This window comes from Acinonyx jubatus, chromosome B2, assembly GCF_027475565.1.
Source record: "Acinonyx jubatus isolate Ajub_Pintada_27869175 chromosome B2, VMU_Ajub_asm_v1.0, whole genome shotgun sequence".
Classification (NCBI taxonomy): domain Eukaryota; kingdom Metazoa; phylum Chordata; class Mammalia; order Carnivora; family Felidae; genus Acinonyx; species Acinonyx jubatus.
The window spans coordinates 121,626,421-121,648,117 of NC_069385.1; the positions used below are offsets into that span (position 1 = coordinate 121,626,421).

Consider the following 21,697-nt stretch of genomic DNA (forward strand, 5'->3'; position numbering starts at 1 on the left):
AGAATCTTAAAAGCAGCATAAGAAAAGCAAAGAGTTGTGTACAAGGGATACCACATAAGGCTATCAACTGATTTTTCAGCAGACCCTCTGCAGGCCAGAAGGGAGTGGCATGATACATTCAAAGTGCTGAAAGAAAAAAACCCTACAATCAAGAATACTCTACCTAGCAAAATTATCATCCAGAAATAAAGGAGAGAGAAAGAAGTTCCAAGACAAACAAAAGTTATGGGGTGCATCACCATTAAACTGGACTTACAAGAAATGATAAAGGGACTCAAGCAGAAAAGGAAATAATTTGAACTAAATTATGGAAGAAAATGATTTTACTGGTAAAAGCAAACATATAGTAAAGATAGTACTCAATTACTTACAAAGTTATATGGAGATTAAAAGACAAAAGTAGCAAAATTAATTATACCTAAAAAATCAGTCAAGGAATTCACAAAATAAAAAGATGTAAAATATAACATATACATAAAATGTATAAGTGGAGAGTAAAAGTACAGTGCTTTTAGAATGTATTCATACTTAAGTGACCATCAATGTAAAATATATTGCTATATACTTAAAATGTTATATCTGAAAAAAATGCCATTTTTTAACTTTATGGTAACCACAAACCAAAAACATGATACAAAAAAAAAAAAAAAGAAATTGAAGTATAACACTACAGAAAGCAAGGAGGAACAGAGAAGAACTACAAAAACAACCAGAAAACAGTGAACAAAATGACAATAAGTACATTACTATCATTATTTTAAGTGTAAATGGTCTAGAAAACTTCCACGGAAGATGGTGGAATAGGAGGATCCTGGGCTTACCTTGAACCAGAGATACAATTAGATAAACACACATCAGTGTAGATAAACAGAAAATATGAGCAAAAGACTGGCATAACAGACTCTCCACAGATAAATGTAGAGAAAGGGCCACATTTAATAGGATAGGTAGCAAGGGTGGAAATGAAATGGGGTCAGGCAAATGAACCTATGGGACTGTCCACAGGAAGGAGGGATATTGTGGGCATGGAGAGGTGAGAAGAGTAGACTGGGCTGGGATTCCCAGGCACAGAGGGCATGTACTAGGAAGACAAATCTCCATAAAATTTGGCTTTCAAGGCCAGAGTTGCCTGACTTACAGAGTTCTTAACAATCAATGGAGCTTAACACCTGGACTTTTAAAACCTGGCTGGCTTGGCACTGGAAGAGCAGGGAGGGTGAGAGGAAACTGAATCCCCACCCTTAAAGAGACAGCACAACAAACAGCACTGGTGAGATATAGCATAGAAGAAGCAATTTGAAAATGCCTGGGATATATGGGAAGGAGATTTATTTAATGATCTCAAAGCCTGTGCTGGAGGAGCAGAGATCTTTGGAACCTTCTCAATCACAAAAGAGCTGGCAGGCACCATCTTCCTCCCCATATCCCAACCTAGATACATGGACACCTACAGAAGCAGCACAGTGCCAACCCTCTCCACCTAGCTTGGTAACAGCACATGAGGCATTCTTCTGTGGACAAACCAGCAGGCCTCAGCAGTTTTCCCAAGTGCCTATAGATCCCTTCCCACAAGGACCAGCCAGACAGAAAATCAACAAGGAAACAGTGGCTTTAAATGACACATTGGACTAGATGGATCTAACAGATATATTCAGAACATTCCATCCTAAAACAGCAGAATATACATCCTTTTCAAGTGCTCATGGAACATTCTCCAGAAGAGATCATATGTTAAGCCACAAAACAAGTCACAACAAATATGAAAAGCCTAACGTCATACCGTGCATCTTTTCTACCAATGCTATGAAACTAGACAGAAATCAACCACAAGAAAAAATCTGGAAAGAATACAAATCCATGGAGGTTAAATAACATTCTACTAAACAATGAGTGGGTCAACCAAGAAATCAGAGAGGAAGTCAAAAAATATATGGAGATAAATGAAAGCAGTCTAAAACCTTTGAGATGCTGTAAAAGCTGTAATAAAGAGTGAAGTTTATAGCAATAAAGGCCTATGTCAAGAAGAAAAATCTCAAATAATCAATCTAAACTTACACCTAAAGAAGGTAAAAAAGAATAACAAACTAAACCCCAAACCAGCAGAAAGAAGGAAATAATGAAGATTGGAGCAGATATATATGAAATAGATAGTAAAAACAAAACAGAACAGATCAATGAAACCTGAGGCTGGTTCTTTGAAATGAATAAGAAAATTGGTAATCCTTTATCTACCCCCTTATCACAGATAAGGAAATAGACAAGGATGTCTACTCTTACCATCTTTATTCCAGAGAGTATACCCACTTATCGTCAGTGTTTTCCTGGCACTAAAAAGAGCAGAAGGGCCCCGGGATTTGCTGCTTTTCCATCATGGCAGGACTCTCTTTTCAGCCTTTGTGACACTTGCAGACCCAGCTCTGTTAACTGGTGGGTGGTGAGCATGTGTGTGCACACATGGTCTCTTCCTCTACTCTATTTCTCCCTGATCCTTGCCAGAGAGCCCTGTCACTGCCAAGCCCTGCCGCCTCAAACCCCAACTTGTGACCCAAGTGCAACGCGGATCAAGAGCTGGGGAGCTCAAGTGACCCTTCTCTATGGATCTTCCCTGGGCTGGGGCCAGCGGTGCTTAACAAGGAAGGGGACCAGTGTAGCAACTTGCCTGGGACCCTACCATTCCCTCACATGGGGGCTTGTGCACTGGCTGTAGGGGTTTCCCCAGGGGTCAAAGGCCTGGGACAGTTCAGTAGCTGCTGTTCACGAAAGCACATCTGGCCACATGCATACCCCCTAGATTCAGATTGCTTGGAACTTTAAAGCTGTTCAATTTGGTTTTGTTTGTGCTAATTAAAAAAAAAAAAAAAAGTTTTTAATGAGGAAAAAATTGGAACACCCTGGGAAGGTCCTGGTTTCTTTGCTTCTCAGGGTACTGTAAGGCCTTACCTCTAGGAATCACTCTCTGCTCCATTTTTCTGGAAGCTGCCTAAACCTGCCCACATCCCCAGAGATCTGTGTCCCCCTTCACCCTCTGCTCCACAGAGGCTGGGCCAGCTGCATCTCCTAGGGACCTTGCATGGAGGGGAGGGATGCTTGGGCCTTGGCCCAGGCCACCCCTTTCTGTATACCTAGTGCTGCCTGCCTTGCTTGTGTCTGCTTCTGTATGTCAAGACTCTAGAAACTAGAAAACAACAACAACAAAAACAAGCCATGGCAATCGCAAAGGAAAAAAAAAGTCATCTAACTGGTGAAGGAAAAAGTAAAACTGTCACTATTTGTAGATGACATGATACTAAACAGAAAACTTTAAAGACTCCACCAAAAAAAATTGGAATAAATGAATTCAGTGAAGTTGCAGAATACAAAATTAATATACAGAAGTTTGTTGCACTTCTATATACAAATTATAACGTGGCAGAAATTAAGAAATTAATCCCATTTACAATTACACCAAAAATAATAAAATACATAAGGATAAACTTAACCAAGGAAGAGAGAGACCTGTACTCTGAAAACTATAAAACTCTGATAAAACAAACTGAACATGAAACAAAACAATGGAAAGATATTCCATGCTCCTACATTGGAAGAGTTACAATGTCTATACTCAAGGTACAGATTCAACATAATCCCTACCAAAATATCAATAGTATTTTTCACAGAACTAGAACATAATCCTAAAATTTGTATGGAACCATGAAAGACCCCAAATAGCCAAAGCAATCTTGAGAAAGAACAACAAGCTCTAGGTATCACAACTCCAGGTTTCAAGATATACTATAAGGCTATAATAATCAAAGCAGTATGGTCCTGGCACAGGAAGAGCTACATAGATCAATGGAACAGAATAGAGAGCTCAGAAATAAACCCATGCTTATATGGTATCTTAATCTATAGCAAATGAGGCAAAATACACAATGCAAAAAAAAAAAAAAGTATCTTCAATTAATAATGTTGTAACAACTGCATGCAAAAGACTAAAACTAGATCACTTTCTTATACCATACATAAACTCAAAATGGAGTAAAGACCTAAATGTGAGACCTGAAACCATAAAACCTCTCTTAAAAGAAAACATAGGCAGTAATCTCTTGGACATCAGCCTTAGAAGAATTTTTCTGTATCTGTCTTCTCAAGGAAAGGTAACAAAAGCAAAAATAAACAATTGGTACTACGTCAAATGGAAAAGCTTTTGCACATCAAAGGAAACCATTAACAAAATGAAAAGGCAACTAACTTACTGAATGTGAGAAGATATTTGGAAATGATAACATCTATTAAAGGTTTATATCTCAACTATATAAAGAACTCCTACAACAACAAACACCCCCCACAAATAATACAATTAAAAGGGCAGAGGACCTCAATAGACATTTCTCCAAAGAAGATACAGAGATGGCCAAAAGACACATGAAAAGATGCTCAACATCATCAGGAAAATGCAAATCACAACTCCAATGAGATACCACCTCACACCTGTCAGAATGGCTAGTTCAAAGAGATAAGAGAAAACTAGTGCTGGTGAGGACATGGAGCAAGGGAACATTTGTGTACTATTAGTGGGAATATAAATTGGTGCAGCCACAATAAAAAAACCATATGAAGTTTCCTCAAAAAATTAAACACAGAAATACCATATGACCCAGAAATTCCACTTCTGGATATTCACCTGAAGAAAACAAAAGCACTTGAACATGCAACAAAAACATGAAAAGACATATGCACCCCTATGTTTATTGCAGCATTATTTACAAAAACAAGATATGGAAGCAACCCAAGCATCCTTGGATAAAGGACAAATGGATAAAGATATGGTACCTTTATGGTTCCATACAATGGAATATTACTCAGACATTAAAAAAGAATGAAATCTTGTCATTTGCAACATGGATGAACCTAGAGGGTATAATGCTAAGTGAAATAGGTCAGACAGAAAAAAATAAATATCATATGATTTCACTTATATGTGAAATCTAAGAAACAAAACAAACAAAAACAGAAAAAGACTCATAAATACAGAGAATGAACTGGTAGTTATCAAAGGGGAGGTGGGTGGAGGAATGGCTGAAATAGATGAAGGGGATTAAGAGGTACATACTTCCAGTTATATAAAATAAATATGTCATAGGGATGAAAAGTACAGGATAGGGAATATAGTCATTAATATTTTAATAACTTTGAATGGTGAAATACAGTAACTATATTTACTATGTGAGCATTTCACAATGTATAGATTTGCTGAGTAACTATGCTGTATATCTGAAACTAATATAATATTGTATGCCAACTATACTTCAATAAAAATTGATAATTAAAAGTTAACTACCTATGTAAAAATGGTTAAGTTTAAATTCATTAATTAAATATATATAAGGAATACATATATAAGTTTATATGCCTTTTAGATAGAAAAAATCATTAAAACCAAATTTAAGTAAAAATTTAAAGAAAAATTATTTTTATTTAATCTATTATAAAGATGTGAATTTCCATATGCATTTGTAAATGGAAAACAATATTCTTAATTTAGTTAAAATTTATCAAATGCAAATACTCAGAGCTCTTAATAACTATGGATAATAGAACAATTAAACAATCAGTTAGGTGACTCATAACTAACCAGAATAATCTTTCCTGACATGTACACAAATAAAGGGGTGACAGCAATTTAAATATCCAACTGTCGGGTTAAAAAAGCATAGCAATGGCTCTAACGGATATCTCCTCTTGAATCATGAAATTAATCAACTGGATTTTTTTTTAATTACTACATACAGTATCAGAAACTAAATTTATTGCCAACTACAGTAATAAGTAATCAGTTACCTATCTGATTTGCAAAATTCAGTTTTTCAAGATGAAAACTCTAAAGATAATACTAATGTTAATTGAAATTATTTTGCAAGATTAATAGTCAAACTATTTTGGCTGTTCACTTTACATGAGGTCTCAACTTAAGTCAACTTTAAACAAACTAAGAATCACTATATGACTATGCAAGACAGGTTCAGTTAGTGATCATGAAGTCAAAACTACACAAAGAACAGTATTAAAAACAGTTTATAAAAGGGAAACAAACACTGACAATTTCTAAGTGTTTTTGGAATTTGGGAAAGAGTAAATAAATTGCTGACACTGCAGTGCCATGTGCCTTCTATTCTTGAAAGGATGTTTATTTAAAAAAAAAAAAAAAAGGAGGCGAAAGCCATACCACTTAATGTCACACAGGCAGGAGAATCTTAATTTTCTACAAAAAATTTATCCAGAGGCCACAAACCATTATTACTCACATCAGTGGCTTAAACTAGCTCAATTTTATGGCTGAGAAAATATGAAGGTAGTAGAGAAGAAACTTTGAGTACCTTAAATAAATATTATAAAGGGAGGACTGGGAAACTCTGAATCACTGAAATCATCTAATTGGATGAAATAGAAACCAAAAATCCCTAACAGCCTGGCATTGCCTTTCCCACACTCCTTGCTTTCTTGTGACTCCTCACTGAGGTCATTTCCTGGCATCCACCATGGCATAACAGTGGCCAGCAATCACAGCCTCTGAAGTAGTAAAAGGACCATGCCCCTTTAGGGAAAAGAAGACCTCCTGAACTGCTCTTTTCCAAAGACACCCCTTAAAGGGATGAGCTAATAAGAAAGACCTCAGTCCTACCCGATCAGGAATTCTGTGATTGCTGTTGCTTGTCTTCAGCATGCACTAAAGGCACCTAACTGCTTATTAGGGGAAGCTCCAAGTCTGGGGTGGGGAAGGAGGTGGAAAGACAGCCCTCCTCTGCATCATTTACAAATAAATTATGTTTCTCAGTAACAACCAGAGTTTCAATGGAGATAGATATGGACAAGTGTTAGTGGAGACTGAAGCTTAGTGACCAAGCCTTGTTGTAGCAATCATTGAACATGCAGGAAACTTGGAGTGGCTATGTCATGATTTTTCCCATTCTCACAGAAACATCACAAATAATTTCATAACCTTAAACAAATACCAAATAATTTAAGAACAATGTCAGTGCTAACAATTATGTTTAACACATGCTAATCATCGGAAAAAATATTAAATTTAACTAAATTTACTTAAACTAGGCAATGCCACACAGAACTACTGATGTGTGAGATATACTTTATATTCACATTTTAACTCAGATGCAATTGTTCAAACTTTAGGGAGTGCATAAAACTACCATATGAGAATTCACAGAAGATAGGAACGTGAGTGCTAAAAGGCTTATTTTGGGGCGCCTGGGTGGCTCAGTCAGTTAAGCGGCCGACTTCGGCTCAGGTCGTGATCTCGCAGTCCGTGAGTTCGAGCCCCACATCGGGCTCTGTGCTGACAGCTCAGAGACTGGAGCCTGCTTCTGTTTCTGTGTCTCCCTCTCTCTCTGCCCCTCCCCCGTTCGCACTCTGTGTCTCCCTGCCTTTCAAAAATGAATAAATGTTAAAAAAATTTAAAAAAAATAAAAGGCTTATTTTAATTCAATTCAACAAATAATATCTACTGCGTACCACCTAAAAAAAAGTCAACAAGAATAATGGAAACTAGAAGATTACATGACTAACTCTTTTATTGAAAAAAATTAGAATAATCACTGCAAAACCATGTAGCAAATACTTGAAAGATAACAAACTGAAGACTGACCTACAGATTTAGTTAAGACTGTATACTAATAAACTACCCATCTTTGTTCACTTAACAAGCATTTACAGAGCATCTTCTGTTATGTAGACTCTGCTAAACCCTGGGAGTGTGGATATGAAAAAGTCAGCCACTGTGCTAAGGAGTCCCAGCACAGCAGAACAGCAGCAAGCAGATGATGACAATTCCTATGTACAAGAGGGACAGAAAACTGCTTCAGGAGCAGGAGGGATGAGGGAGACCAACCCAACCTGGAGGTGTGCAAGGAGGTGGGAAGGAAAGCTTCCCAGAGGAGGCAGTGCCTACTTATCAGAAAAGAGCAGGAGTGGAGAAGGCTTTCAGGACTGAAATGGCTCTGACTGCCAGTTGCCTAGAGAAGGGATGTGTAAGAGGTATAGGGAAGAAGCATGAGGGAGGTAAAGGATAGCCATAATTAAGTGTAAGCAATGTCTAGCAAGTTTAGGTTTAAGCCTGAGGGATAATAGGTCATCCTGAAGCGTTTGAAGCAGAGGAGTGACAGATCTCATTTATATTTTAGAAAGAGGAGTTTTTCAAAAAGGCAGAAGTGAACCTGAAACAGGCAAGATTGGGTGCTGGTACGAAGAAGAGAACCCTCAAGTATCTTGACAAGAAACAGTGAAAAATGATGAGGGGCAGAACTCAGAAATGGAAACGAGGGGACTCATAACCAAGTGTTTTCTTGAACAAGATGGAGAGGGGAGTCTTAGCTGAGGTCTTCACCCATTCCCAGTTGAGAGGAGGTTCAGCAGCAGAAAGAGCTGATGTGGTGATGATGAGAAAGCAAAGGTGATGAGTTTGCTTTTGGACTTGCTAAGCTGAAGAGGTCTCTGGAATGTTCCAGTGGAGACATCTACTAGGAAGGCTGATAGAAAGACCTTGATCTCAGAGTAGAGAGATTAGGCTATAGATGTAGATGCTGGAGGCACCAGTCAGTCTGATTTTATCTAAATTATGGTGGATGAAATCACTCAGAGATAGTTTGAGGACAGTCTGGCAAGAAGAGATAAAGATAGAGTCCCGGGGATACCAGCAGTGTAAGGCTATGCAGAGGAAGAGAAGCCAATCCACCAAGGAAGCTGAGGGCTGTCAACTAGTAGTGGGATCAGAGATGCCACAGAAAGTCTCAGGAAGGGAGTTCAACAATGGGAGTACTACAGAAACATGGAATATGAAGTGTTTGCATCACAGATTCCAAACTACAGCTGACCCTTGAACAATGCAGAGTTTGGGGTGCTGACTCCTAAACAATGGAAAATCCACTGTAACTTTGTGCAAAAAGTTAATTACTAATAGCCTACTGTTGACCAGAAGTCCTACCAATAACATAAACAGTCAATTAACACATATTTTGTATATTCTGTGTATTATTTAGTATATATAATACATACAATATATATTGTATATTTATATATTATATATAATACATTTCTACTGTATTCTTACAATAATGTAAGCTACAAAAAAAGAAAATGTTATTAAAGAAATAAGGAAGAGGAAATACATTTTCAGTGCTGTGCTGTGTTAAAAAAAACTCACGTATGAGTGGAACTGTATAGTTCAAACCTGTGTGTTCAAGGGTCAGCTGTATAGCATCAGAGGTAGCTTCAGTGAGAACAGTCTCAACTGGGGGGGGCGGGGATGTGGCAGGCTTCAGGGGATGAGCGAGATCAAGTGACACAAGAACACAGATAGCCCTAGCATGGACTCTTTGAGGGAAGACATAACTTTTTAAAAGCTGGGTTGTAAAGAGAAGAGTGATGGGGATTGTGATTTACAGTTAGGGCGACTACAGCTGCTAGTTTAGTGCTTAATGTCCTACCCCCTGGATTCACAAGAGATTATAAATAATCTGGTTATTTTAAGATTGCTAAAATTTAGAAAATTAGAACCACAGGTAGTAAGTGGTAATTATATGCAAGTCACTTAGTCAGATGTTATAAGGACACAAATTAACTAAAGCCATCTGCCTGCAAGAGACTTAAAACTTAGGATGTACATGCCTGTGTGCATGTGTGTGTGTTTGCACGTACATGGCCTGTCTATAACAACTGCTTTATTTTTGAATATCTGGGATTGCTAAACTATTTCCACAAAAGTTTGGCATAGCAAGGCTCAGGCTTTTCTTTCCCTGTGAGATAATTTATTTATGTATACACAAGGTGAGGTGTTTCAAATGAAAAAGGAAAAGTGGTCACCAGATGCCATCCCTCTCAGCAGTCTTAGAAGGTGAAAGCAGCCCAGACGAAGGAGAAGCAGTTATCAGGCTGGTCCACAGCACTTGGCAATTTTTGTCTAATTCTTCTAAGACTGGGGGAAAGGGCAGGGCAGTGACATTTAGCTCACTAGCAGTGGTCCAGGAACAGTAAGGGCGATATCTCAGTATTGTGCACTGTTACCAAGTAGAAAATAGATTTTACTGAAAACGCTTCTAATATCCATCCCTTGGAATTCTGAAACTTTAAGTCATTGCTCTACAAAAATACTTAAATAATTGGAAATCTGTAAATGTGAAAAGAATCTCCTCACATCATTAAAAATTCCTCCAAAATTGGGGAATAAAAACAGATACAAAAATATATATATTATGTACATATACTAAAGAATTATAAAAGAGGTTAAAGGGTGTAGTAGGGATTCAGGAAAAAAGAGTCCTGTTGGGGTTGATGGAGGAAGACTTTCCAGAAAAACCACTCCTTTCATAGATGGACCCTGAAGCATGCACAGGCCAGGTAAGGAAGAGATGACCAGGAAGTGAAGACACTAGCAGAGGCACCCATGGTAGCTACAAAGAGGTCATCCAAGTAGTCGCTGAACAAATATTTACTGACCAGACTTATGTACCAAGCAGTAGTTTAGATACTGGAGGTACAGAATTCAAGAGGCAAAATTTTGTTTGTGAATTTGCAAATTTGTGATGAATTCTTCTGGTGGCATTTCTCACCTGATTTGAATAAGGATACTACATTATCACTCCTCATCTAAGTATTCATATGTTTCCCTGCAGAAATCCTTGCTGGGAATGTAACATAATATATGGCACATGCACTATGTCTTTCTAAAATCCAAAAATATTGAAATTCCAAAATCTGGGCCCAAGAGTTCTGAAAAGGTATTATAGATGAAAAATTCCAGAGGCTACTGACTGATGATCTTGAGAATGATAATTTGTTGTTAAAAGTCATGTGTGTTCACTTAAAGTGATAATTAACCCACTAACTATGACCTCATAGATTTAGCTGCAATAAGTTCAACCAGTATAAAGGCCAGTGCTGAAACCACATCTACAGCATTCTCCCTTGTAAGTAATTATTTTACAAGTAAAATATGGTAGTTTTCAAAGGTTAAATTTAAAACACCACACTTATTGCCCATTGGCCATGTCATTTCTTCAGGTTGGATGGCTAGTATGGTGATATTTAAGTTTAAGACCTGAATGATAAAAGGGAATCAGTTCTATGAAGGGAGAATTACTGCCTAAGCAAAGGGAAAAACCAGTCTTGAAGGGGTAAGGTGGAAGGATTTGGAAACAAAAAGATATGGGCAACAAAAGGCTCACTGTGCTAAAGTGCAGCTGGAGAGAGACCATGGAGTACACTCATGGATGATGGGCCAAGCAACCAGGGCACCAGTCAAGGGCCTGCCCTGTCCTGTTTTGCACATTTTACTGTAAATATAATGGGAAGATACTGCAAGGATTGTAAAATATGAACAGAATTTGAGTTAAACTTTAAAAGGATATATTTGGAGGCACCTGGGTGGATCAGTCGGTTAGGCATCTGAATCTTGATTTTGGCTCAGGTCATGATCTCATGGTTCATGGGTTTGAGCCCCATGTCAGGCTCCACAGTAACAGTACAGAGCCTGCTTGGGATTCTCTCTCCTTTTTTCTAAAACTTCCTCACTCATGCTCAAGTGTGTGTGTTCTCTCTCTCTCTAAAGATAAATAAATACACTTAAAAAAAAAAAGAATTACAAAAGGATACATTTGGACATGAACTATAATCCAGTTTGGACAAAGTATGTGTATAGAAAAGTAACAGAGTTTAAGGAAAAAAGATTAATTATGGCCAGCTGTAGGCAGAAGGACTCATATGACTATAATGATTGTCAGAAAATCAAATACTTAGTCACATAAAATATCTTTTTTTTTAAATGTTTATTTATTTTTGAGAGAGAGACAGATACAGAGTGCAAGCATGGGAGGGGCAGAGAGAGAGAGAAGGAGACACAGAATCCGAAGCAGGCTCCAGGCTCCAAGCCATCAGCACAGAGCCCAACATGGGGCTCAAACTGAGCCATGAGATCATGACCTGAGCCTAAGTCGGATGCCCAACTGACCGAGCCACCCAGGTGCCCCAAATATCTTTAATTTAATGATTATGGTTTTTAGTTTTGACTTCTAGCATCAAAATTATGTTATCACCTAATATTAACACCACACAATAAAAATCCAAAGGTATTTAAAGATTAAACAATTTAATCACCATCTAAGAAATGCACTACACAATAAAAAAAAAGGGTTTAAACAATTAAAGAATGAAAATTAACTCAAGCCTATTAACAATTCACTGCTATATCTACATATATACATCTAAACAGAATCTATGCCTAATATCAACATGACCATTTCTATGTAAGGCTCTTATAAAAAAGGTTAATAGGGAGCCTGGTTTTACGTATTTCAAACTATTTCATACTACACATAATCCACACATAATCATAAACATTTGACGCATCAAGAAGTTTGATTCAGCAAGCAATAGTTATTTTTAAAATATGTATCATGAAGTGATTTAAATGACTTCATTTGATGTCACAGAAATAATACTGGAACTGTGTCAATCATCCTTCTGTGGTCCAATTTTCTTTGCTAAATTACTATAATGATCATACTCTTACACATTTTTCCTCTATCTTTCACCTTTTCAGCATTAATAATTAGGTCATATATAGAAGTGACTAGATTTCTTAAATTTTTGGATGATAGTCACAAAGTTATCATATAAAACTGTCACTCATAGTATATCTATGCAATGAAGCCACATCGCGGGAAAAAGGTACATGTTACTAAAATGATTGAATACTATAAGGTGTAACTATCTTCTGGAATTTAAGAATAATTTTAAGTCTTAAATATTAATAATATAAAGTACACTAATATCCAAACTATCAAAAATGGGTTTAAGCTAGTAAAACGTTAAAATCAAACTAATCCCTGAGTAAATATGAGAAAAAATGTGAATAAAAGAAAAGCATTTTAAGAATATGCTAATTGAGGGGCACCTGGGTGACTAAGTTGGCTAAGTGACTGACTCTTGATTTTGGCTCAGGTCATGATCTCACAGTTTGTGGGTCTGGGCCCCGCATCAGGCTCTGCACTGTCATTATGGAGCCTGCTTGGGATTCTCTCCTTCTCCCTCTATCTCTGCCCCTCCTTGGCAATCGTGCTCTCTCTCAAAATAAATAAACTAAAAAAAAAAAAAGAATATACTGATTTATAATATCGTATCCACATTTATTACTCTAGATGTACTGGACTACTTTAGAGAACTTCAGTAAATTGAAACCATTTACCTGTTGGTGGCAGGCAGTCTTTCCAATCAAAATAGCCTGCATAAATTCCAGGTTCTAAGGAGCCAACGATAGGATCTGCTTTCAACTCAATGTAATTTTCAAAGAGTCTTTGGTCTAATTCTTTCAATGAGGCCATGCTAACCTGTAAACACATAATAAAGAAAAACGGTGAGTTGTCTATTTGAGCATGAAGGAAAAAGTAAAATAATATAAATACTTCAGTATATTTTAAAAATACTTATAATTTTTCCTACAAAAATCATGATTTTTATTTATTTTCAGTAACAAAGACCACAGGTATTTAACAAGAACTAATTACCACATATGGACTATACACAGAAAGTTCAGCCTACATGAACTGCAAGTTCCTGCTGGTAGTGGGAATAGAACAGGGTAAGGAAGGTAGCCTCAGTCCTACAAGTCTGTGCCTGGTCTCACTGGTACTCAAGAGGCCAAGACGTTGCAGAGTAGGTAGGTAGAGTCCTAAATTTGAGAGTAAAGAATCTGTGGGCCCCAGGGCCTCTGCAGTGGACTATTGGTGATCTGTCTGCTTCTACACCACATAGTCTAGCAGCTATAAACAGGAATATCTGTGAAGAAGTAAAATTCAGATGTAGAAAAGACAAGCAACAACTTGAACTTAGAAAAATAATGAAACCATTTAAGGAGATTAATGTACAATACAACACAAGACTTTACGGAGATAATACACATGATTTCAAAAAAGCTAACAACTGAGTACATTAATTGGAGCAACCAATGGTCACTACTGAGACTGAAATTGAGTGTAATAAGTACTTCAAAGCACTGAGTAAAATGTAAAGGGGTGGAAATTAGGAAGGAAGAGACTTAGATCCAGGAACTCTTATATGCAAAGAAACAGAAATTCAAATAGGATAATATGAGCGGTCACAGAAGAGATAATAAACAAGCAATAGTGGGGCGGAGGCAGAATAGTAAGAGGGTCCTGGGCTTGTCTTGGCCCTCAAACACAGCTAGAACAACGAACCATTTTGAACACCTAGGAAATCGATCTGAGGATTAATAGAACAATCTGCCTAATTTGAGGGACAAAACAGGGCTGGTACCTGGTGTGGAGAGGTGAACTGGGGGAGAGTAGAGCTGCAGTGATCCAGAGGGGAGGGAGAGGAACAAAGAGAGATGGGGAGAGTGCAGTGTGTCATCTTTGCTCAAGAAAGTACTCCCCATGAATGCAGCTAGAGAGAAAGAGTGAATACATGCACAGGGGACTGCACAAGAAAATTGTTCCCCAATATCAATGGCAGAGAAAAAAGGAGAGGGTTTCAATACTACAAGTTTTTTATACACAGTGGAGCACAGAGTCTGAAGTTTCAGAGGTCAGTGCCTGGCAGTGCTCCACTAAGAAAGCAGGGCAGAGGCCTAGGAGCAGACAGTACAGTCTGAAATCCCCTGGGTGGCATAGGGAGAAGCACTTCCCCTGCTTAGAGTGCATTTGGTAGTGGCGATAAGGCCTCTGCAAGGCAAAAGACCAGGCAGGCACCATCCCATCAAGCTTCTATGTTCACCCATATAAGAACAAAGATGCTGGCTGAGGGCAGCAAACCCTCGCACCAGCTGTGTATTGCAATTTACCCTAAAGTCTGAGCTGCTGCTGCTGCACAGATGCATGATCATTTCCTGGTCTCAGTGCGGGGAGACCCTCCCCCAGAGGATCATTTTGAGTCCAAACCTCAGGGTTTTTTTAAGTGCAGTGTTTTGAAGCAGCCAAGCCTGAGGTAAAACTGTGGAAGGAGGCACCAACTGGTAGGTGAACAACTCTGGGGTAGGTGGGGAGCTGACAGAAGCAGGGAACACAGGAGAGGTAATCCTCTGTCAGTGAGAATACTAACAACTTCATCCTCTGGAGATTTGAGAGTTGGCAGAGCCAGTTTCACCATTAGCCCAACAGGGACAGACTCCAGTGAGCTAAACAGCACCACCAAACAGAGAATGGAGCCATTACACCAAAGCCACACTGCCCACTCCAGGTACAGCTCCACTGTAGCAAGCTGACCTGAGAAACTAAGTGGCAGTATCCTCCCCAACAGGACCAGCACAAATCCCTTCCATGTGCTCAGTCTACTGTACATAGAGTATTGCAAAATTTCAGCACTAGGAGAAACTGGATCTAGATTCACTTGGGTTCCTTTTTGTTTGTTTGAATTTTGCTTCTGTTTTTTTTTGTTGTTGGTGGTGGTGTTTTCTTTTGTTTCTTTGATACAGAAAGAGCAAATTTTTTAAATTTTATTTTATATATTTATTTCAACTTTTAGTTTTTTTAAAATTTTAATGTCTTTTCTTCTTTGTTATTTTAAACATTTTTTTTAATGTTTATTTATTTTTGAAAAAGAAAGACAGAGTGCAAGCAGGAGAGGAGCAGAGAGAGAGGGAGACATCAAAATCCATTGGAAGCAGGCTCCAGGCTCTGAGCTGTTGGCAGGGAGCCCGATACAGGGCTTGAACTCACGAGCTGTGAGATCATGATCTGAGCTAAAGGAGGATGCTTAACAGACTGAGCCTTCCAGGTGCCCCATTTTCTGCTTTTTTCTTATACCTATATTCTATCAAGCTTCTCTTAACAAGCAGACCAAAACACACCTAGGATCTAGCTTCCTTTATTTGATTTTTTAAAAGATGTTTAGATTTTTATTTCATTCTATTTATTATTATTATTGTTACTATCATCATCATCATCATCATCATCATCATCATTGTTTTTTCTTCCTCCAAAATGACAAGACAAAGGAGTTCATCTCAAATGAAAGAACAGGACAAATGACAGCCAGGAATCTTATCAATGCAGATATAAGTAAGATGCCTAAACTAAAATTTAAAATCATGATTTATGGGGCACCTGGGTGGCTCAATGAGTTAAGTGTCTGATTCTTGGTTTCAGCTCAGGTCATGATCTCATGGTTTGTGAGTTTAAGCCTTGGGTCAGGCTGTGTGCTGGTGGAGCGGAGCCTCCTTGGGATTCTCTCCTTTTGCCCCTGCCCCCCGCTAGCACTTACTCACTCTCTCTCTGTCAAAACAAATAAAAAATAAAAACACGATTGTAAGGATACTAGCTGGGCTTGAAAAAAGCATATAAGACCCCAGAGAATCCCTTTATGCAGAGATATAAGAACTAAAATCTAGTCAGGCCAAAATTAAAAATGCTATCACCGAGATAGATGTAAACCCAAAAGGAGGCCATAAAAACGAGAATAGACAAGGCAGAGGAGCAAATTAGTGATACAGAACACAAAATTATGGAAAATAATGAAGCTGAAAAGAGGAGGGAAACAAAAGTCAGGGATCACAAAGACAGACTTAGGAACTCAGTGATTTATTAAAACCTAATAACATTCGTATCATAGGAGTCTCAGAAGATGAAGAGAGAGAAAAAGAAGCACAAGGTTTATGTGAGCATATTATAGCTGAAAACTTCCCTAATTTGGGGAAGGACCAAGACATCAAAATCCAAGAAACACAGAGACCTCCCATTAAGTTCAACAAAAGTTGGGGCACCTGGGTGGTTCAGTTGATTAAGCATCTGACTTTGGCTCAGGTCATGATCTCACAATTCATGGTCTCAAGCCCCACATCAGGCTCTGCACTGAGAGCTTAGAGCCTGCTTTGGATTCTCTGTCTCCCTCTCTCTCTCTCTGCCCTTCCTCCACTTGTGCTATCTCTCTCTCAAAAGTAAATAAACAAACATTAAAAAAAAATTCAACAAAAGCCAGTCATTATCAAGGCATATCATAGTCAAATTCACAAAACACAGAGAGAAAGAAAGCATCATGAAAGCAACAAGGGAAGAAAAGTCCTTAACCTACAAAGGAAGAAAGATCAGGTTGTAGCAGAACTGTCCACAGAAACTTGGCAGGCCAGAGAGAAGTGGCAGGATACATTCAGTGTGCTGAATTGGAAAAATATGCAGTGAAGAATTCCTAATCTAGCAAGGCTGTCATTCAGAATAGAAAGAGAGATAAAGAATTTCCCAGACAAACACTAAAGGAATTTGTGACCACTAAACTAGTCCTGCAAGAAGTTTTAAGGGGGACTCTTTGAGAAAAGGTCCTTAGAAAGGACCAGAGAGGATCACCAGAAACATCAACTATACAGGCAATACAATGGCACTAAATTCAATCTTTCAATAATCACTGTGAATGTAAAAGGACTACATTTACATAGGGTAACAGAATGGATACAAAAAACAGGAGCCATCTATGTATTGCCTATGAGAGACTCATTTTAGACCTAAAGACACCTGCAGATTGAAAGAGAAGGGATGGAAAAACATCTATCATGCTAATGGACATCAAAAGAAAGCAGTAGTACCCATACTTATATCAGACAAACCAGATTTTAAAACAAACACTGTAACAAGAGACGAAGAAGAACATTATATCATAATTAAGGGGTCTATGCATCAGGAAAACCTAACAAGTGCAAGAATTTATGTCCCTAACATGGAAGAACTAAAATACATAAATCAACTAATAACAAACATAAAGAAACTCACTGATAATAAAACAACAATAATAGGGGACTTTAACACCCAAATTATAGCAATGGGCAGATTATCTGAGCAGAAAATCAACAAGGAACCAATGGATTTGAGCAACACACTGGACCCAACAGACTTAACAGATATATATGGAACTTTCATCCTAAAGCAGAATACACATTCTTTTTGAGTGCGCATGGGAAATTCTCTGGAATAGGTCACACACAAGGTCATAAATCAGTCCTCAACAAGTGCAAAAAGACGGAGATCATAGTATGCATATTTTCAGATCACAATGCTATGAAATTTGGTGTAAACCACAAGAAAAAATTTGGAAAGCCCTCACATACATGGAGGTTAAAGAACAACCTACTAAACAATGAATGGATTAACCAGAAAATTAAAGAAGAAATTTAAAAAAATACATGGAAGCAAATGCAAATGAAAACATGACAGTCCAAAACCTTTGGGATGCAGCAAAGGCTAAGAGGAAAGTATATTGCAATTCAGGCCTATCTCTAGAAGCAAAAAACGTCACAAATACATGATCTAAACTTACACCTAAAGAAGCTAGAAAAGAAACAGCAAATAAAACCTAAAGTCAGCAGAAGACGGGGAACAAAGATTAGAGCAGAAATAAATGATACAGAAACAAACAAAAAACAGTATAACAGATCAACAAAACTAAGAGATGGTTCTTTAAAGAATTAACAAAATTGTTAAACCCCCTAGTCAGACATATCAAAAAGAAAAGAGAAAGGACCCAAAAGATAAAAGCATGGATGAAAGAGGAGAGATCACAATGAACATCACAGAAATAAAAACAGTTGTAAGAGAACACCATGAAACATTATATGCCAACAAATTGGGCAATCTGGAAGAAATGGACAAATTCCTAGAAACATACAAATTACAACTGAAACAGGAATAAATAGAAAATTTGGACAGACCCGTAACCAGCAAAGAAATTGAATCGGTTATCAAAAATCTCCCAACAAACAAGAATCCTGAGCCAGATGACTTCCCAGGGGAATTCTATCAGACATTTAAAGAAGAGTTAACATCAATTCTTCTCAAACTATCCCCCCAAAATAGAAGGAAAACTTCCAAACTCATTCTTACAAAGCCAGAATAACCTTGATTCCAAAATCAAAGACCCCACTTAAAAGGAGAATTTAGGTCAATATCCCTGATGATGGATGCAGAAAGTCTCAACAAGATACTAGCAAATCGAATTCAACAGTACATTAAAAGAATTATTCACCATGATCAAGTGGAATTCATTCCTGGACTGCAGGGCTGGTTCAACATTCACAAATCAATCAACATGATACATCACATTAATAAAAGAAAGGATAAGAACCATATGATCCTGTCAATAGATGCAGAAAAAGCATTTGACAAAATACAGCATCCTTTCTCAGTAAAAACCCTCAAGAAAGTGGGGATAGAAGGAACATACATTAACATTATAAAGGCCATGTATGAAAGACCCACAGTTAATATCATCCTCAATGGGGAAAAACTGAGAGCCTTCACTCTTAGGTGAGGAAAAAGACAAGGATATACACTGTCACCATTAGTATATAACACATAATAATAGAAGTCTTAGCCTCAGCAATCAGACAACAAAAAGAAATAAAAGGCATTCAAATCTGCAAGGAAGAAGTCAAACTTTCACTATTTACAGATGACGTAACAGTATATGTAGAAAACCTGAAAGACTCCACCAAACAATTGTTAGAACTAACACATGAATTCAGCAAAGTCATAGGACATGAAATCAACGTACAGAAATCTGTTGCATTTCTATACACCAATAACAAAGCAGCAGAAAAAAAAATCAAGGAATCGATCCCATTTACAGTTGCACCAAAACCAATAAGATATCTAGGAATAAACCTAAAGAGGTAAAAGATCTGTACTCTGAAAACTATAGAAGACTTATGAAAGAAATTGAAGAGGACACAAAAAAATGGAAAAGCATTCCATACTCATGAATTAGAAGAACAAACACTGTTGAAATGAATATACTAGCCAAAGCAATCTACACATTTGATATAATCCCTATCAAAATACCACTAGCATTCTTTGTAGAGCCAGATCAAACAATCCTAAAATTTGTATGGAACCACAAAAGACCCTGAATAGCCAAAGCAATCCTGAAAAAGAAAAACAAAACTGGAGGCATCCAATTCCAGATTTCAAGCTATATTACAATGCTGTAATCATCAAGACAGTATGGTACTGGCATAAAAATAGACACACAGATCAATGGAACAAAATAGAAAACCCAGAATGGACTCGCAACTTTATGGTCAACTCATCTTCGACAAAGCAGGAAAGAATAACCAAAGGAAAAAAGTCTCTTCAACAAATGGTGCTGGAAAAACAGGATGACGCAGAAGAATGAAACTGGACCACTTTCTTACACCATGCTCAAAAATAAATTCAAAATGGATGAAAGTCCTAAATGTGAGACAAGAAACCATCAAAATCCTAGAGGTTACAGACAGTAACATCTTTGACATTGGCTGTAGCAACTTCTTACTAGATATGTTTCCTGAGAGAAGGAAAACCAAAGCAAAAATTAACTACTGGGACGTCATCAAAATAAAAAGCTTCTGCACAGTGAAGGAAATAAACAAGAAAACTAAAAGGCAACCGACGGAATGGGAGAAGGTATTTGCAAATGACATATCAGATAAAGGGTTAGTATCCAAAATCTATAAAGAACTTATCAAACTCAACACCCAAAAAACAAATAACCCAGTTAAGAAATGGGCAGAGGACATGAATAGACACTTTTCAAAGAAGACATCCAGATGGCTAACAGACACATAAAAATGCTCAACATCACTCATCATCAGGGAAATCTCAAAACCACAATGACATACCACCTTACACCTGTCGGAATGGCTTAAAATTAACAACACAAGAAACAACGGGTGTTGGTGAGGACGTGGAGAAAGGGGAACCCTCTTACATTGTTGGTAGGAATGCAAAATGGTGCAGCCACTCTGGAGAACAGTATGGAGGTCATTAAAAAAAACTAAAAAATAGAACTACCCTACAATCAAGCAATTGCACTATTAGTATTTATCCAAATGATTCAAAAATATAGATTCAAAGGGGTATATTCATGCCAATGTTTACAGCAGCATTATCAACAATAGCTAACCTACAGAGAGAGCCCATATGTCCATCAACTGATGAATGGATAAATATACCACATCTGTGGTATATACAAAAAATGAAGTATTACTCGGACATCAAAAAGAATGACATCTTGCCATTTGCAATGATGTGGATGGAGCTAGAATGTATTAGGCTAAGCAAAATAGGTCAATCAGAAAAAAGACAAATACTATATGATTTCACTCATGTGGAATTTAGGAAATAAAACAGGTGAATCTATGGGAAGAGGGGGAAAAAAGAGAAGAAATGAAACAAAGCACAAGAGACTGTTAATGATAGACAACAAACTGGGTTGATGGAGGGATAACTGTGGGAGATGGGCTAGATGGGTATTAAGGAAGGCACTTGTTGTGATGAACACTGGGTGTTGTATGTAAGTGATGAATCACTGAATCCTACTCCTGAAACCAATATTGCACTGTATCTTAAATAACTAAAATTTAAATTAAAAAAAAACCAAATAGAATAAAATATCTAGATCTACAGACTGACTTTGCAATTTGAATAGGCTTGCTGGGTTCCAGGCTAGACATGAGATACTGCAAAAAATGTTTAAGTGCCTAATTTCTAAATATTTAAAAAAGAGAGAGAAAATTTTTAAGCTTCCAGCTCAAAAAAATAAATTACTTAAAAAGAATAATCAGTTTGACATCAGATTTCTCAGATGCAACACTAGAACTTAAAGTCATTGGAATAATATCCACAGGAATGGAATACTATATTAAGCCAAGATGTCATTCATTTAACAGAGT

General features: G+C 37.5%; 1 protein-coding gene across 3 annotated transcripts in view; it reads right to left on the bottom strand.

The window, feature by feature from the left end:
• EXOC2 (exocyst complex component 2) overlaps nt 1-21,697 on the bottom strand; it is a 267,798-nt gene that overhangs the window by 58,177 nt on the left and 187,924 nt on the right. For all 3 annotated transcript variants that reach the window (XM_027040160.2, XM_027040158.2, XM_027040159.2), the window contains one exon: nt 13,235-13,376. In XM_027040160.2, the coding sequence (XP_026895961.2) occupies nt 13,235-13,376 (142 nt within the window). The remainder of the gene's footprint in view (nt 1-13,234; nt 13,377-21,697) is intronic.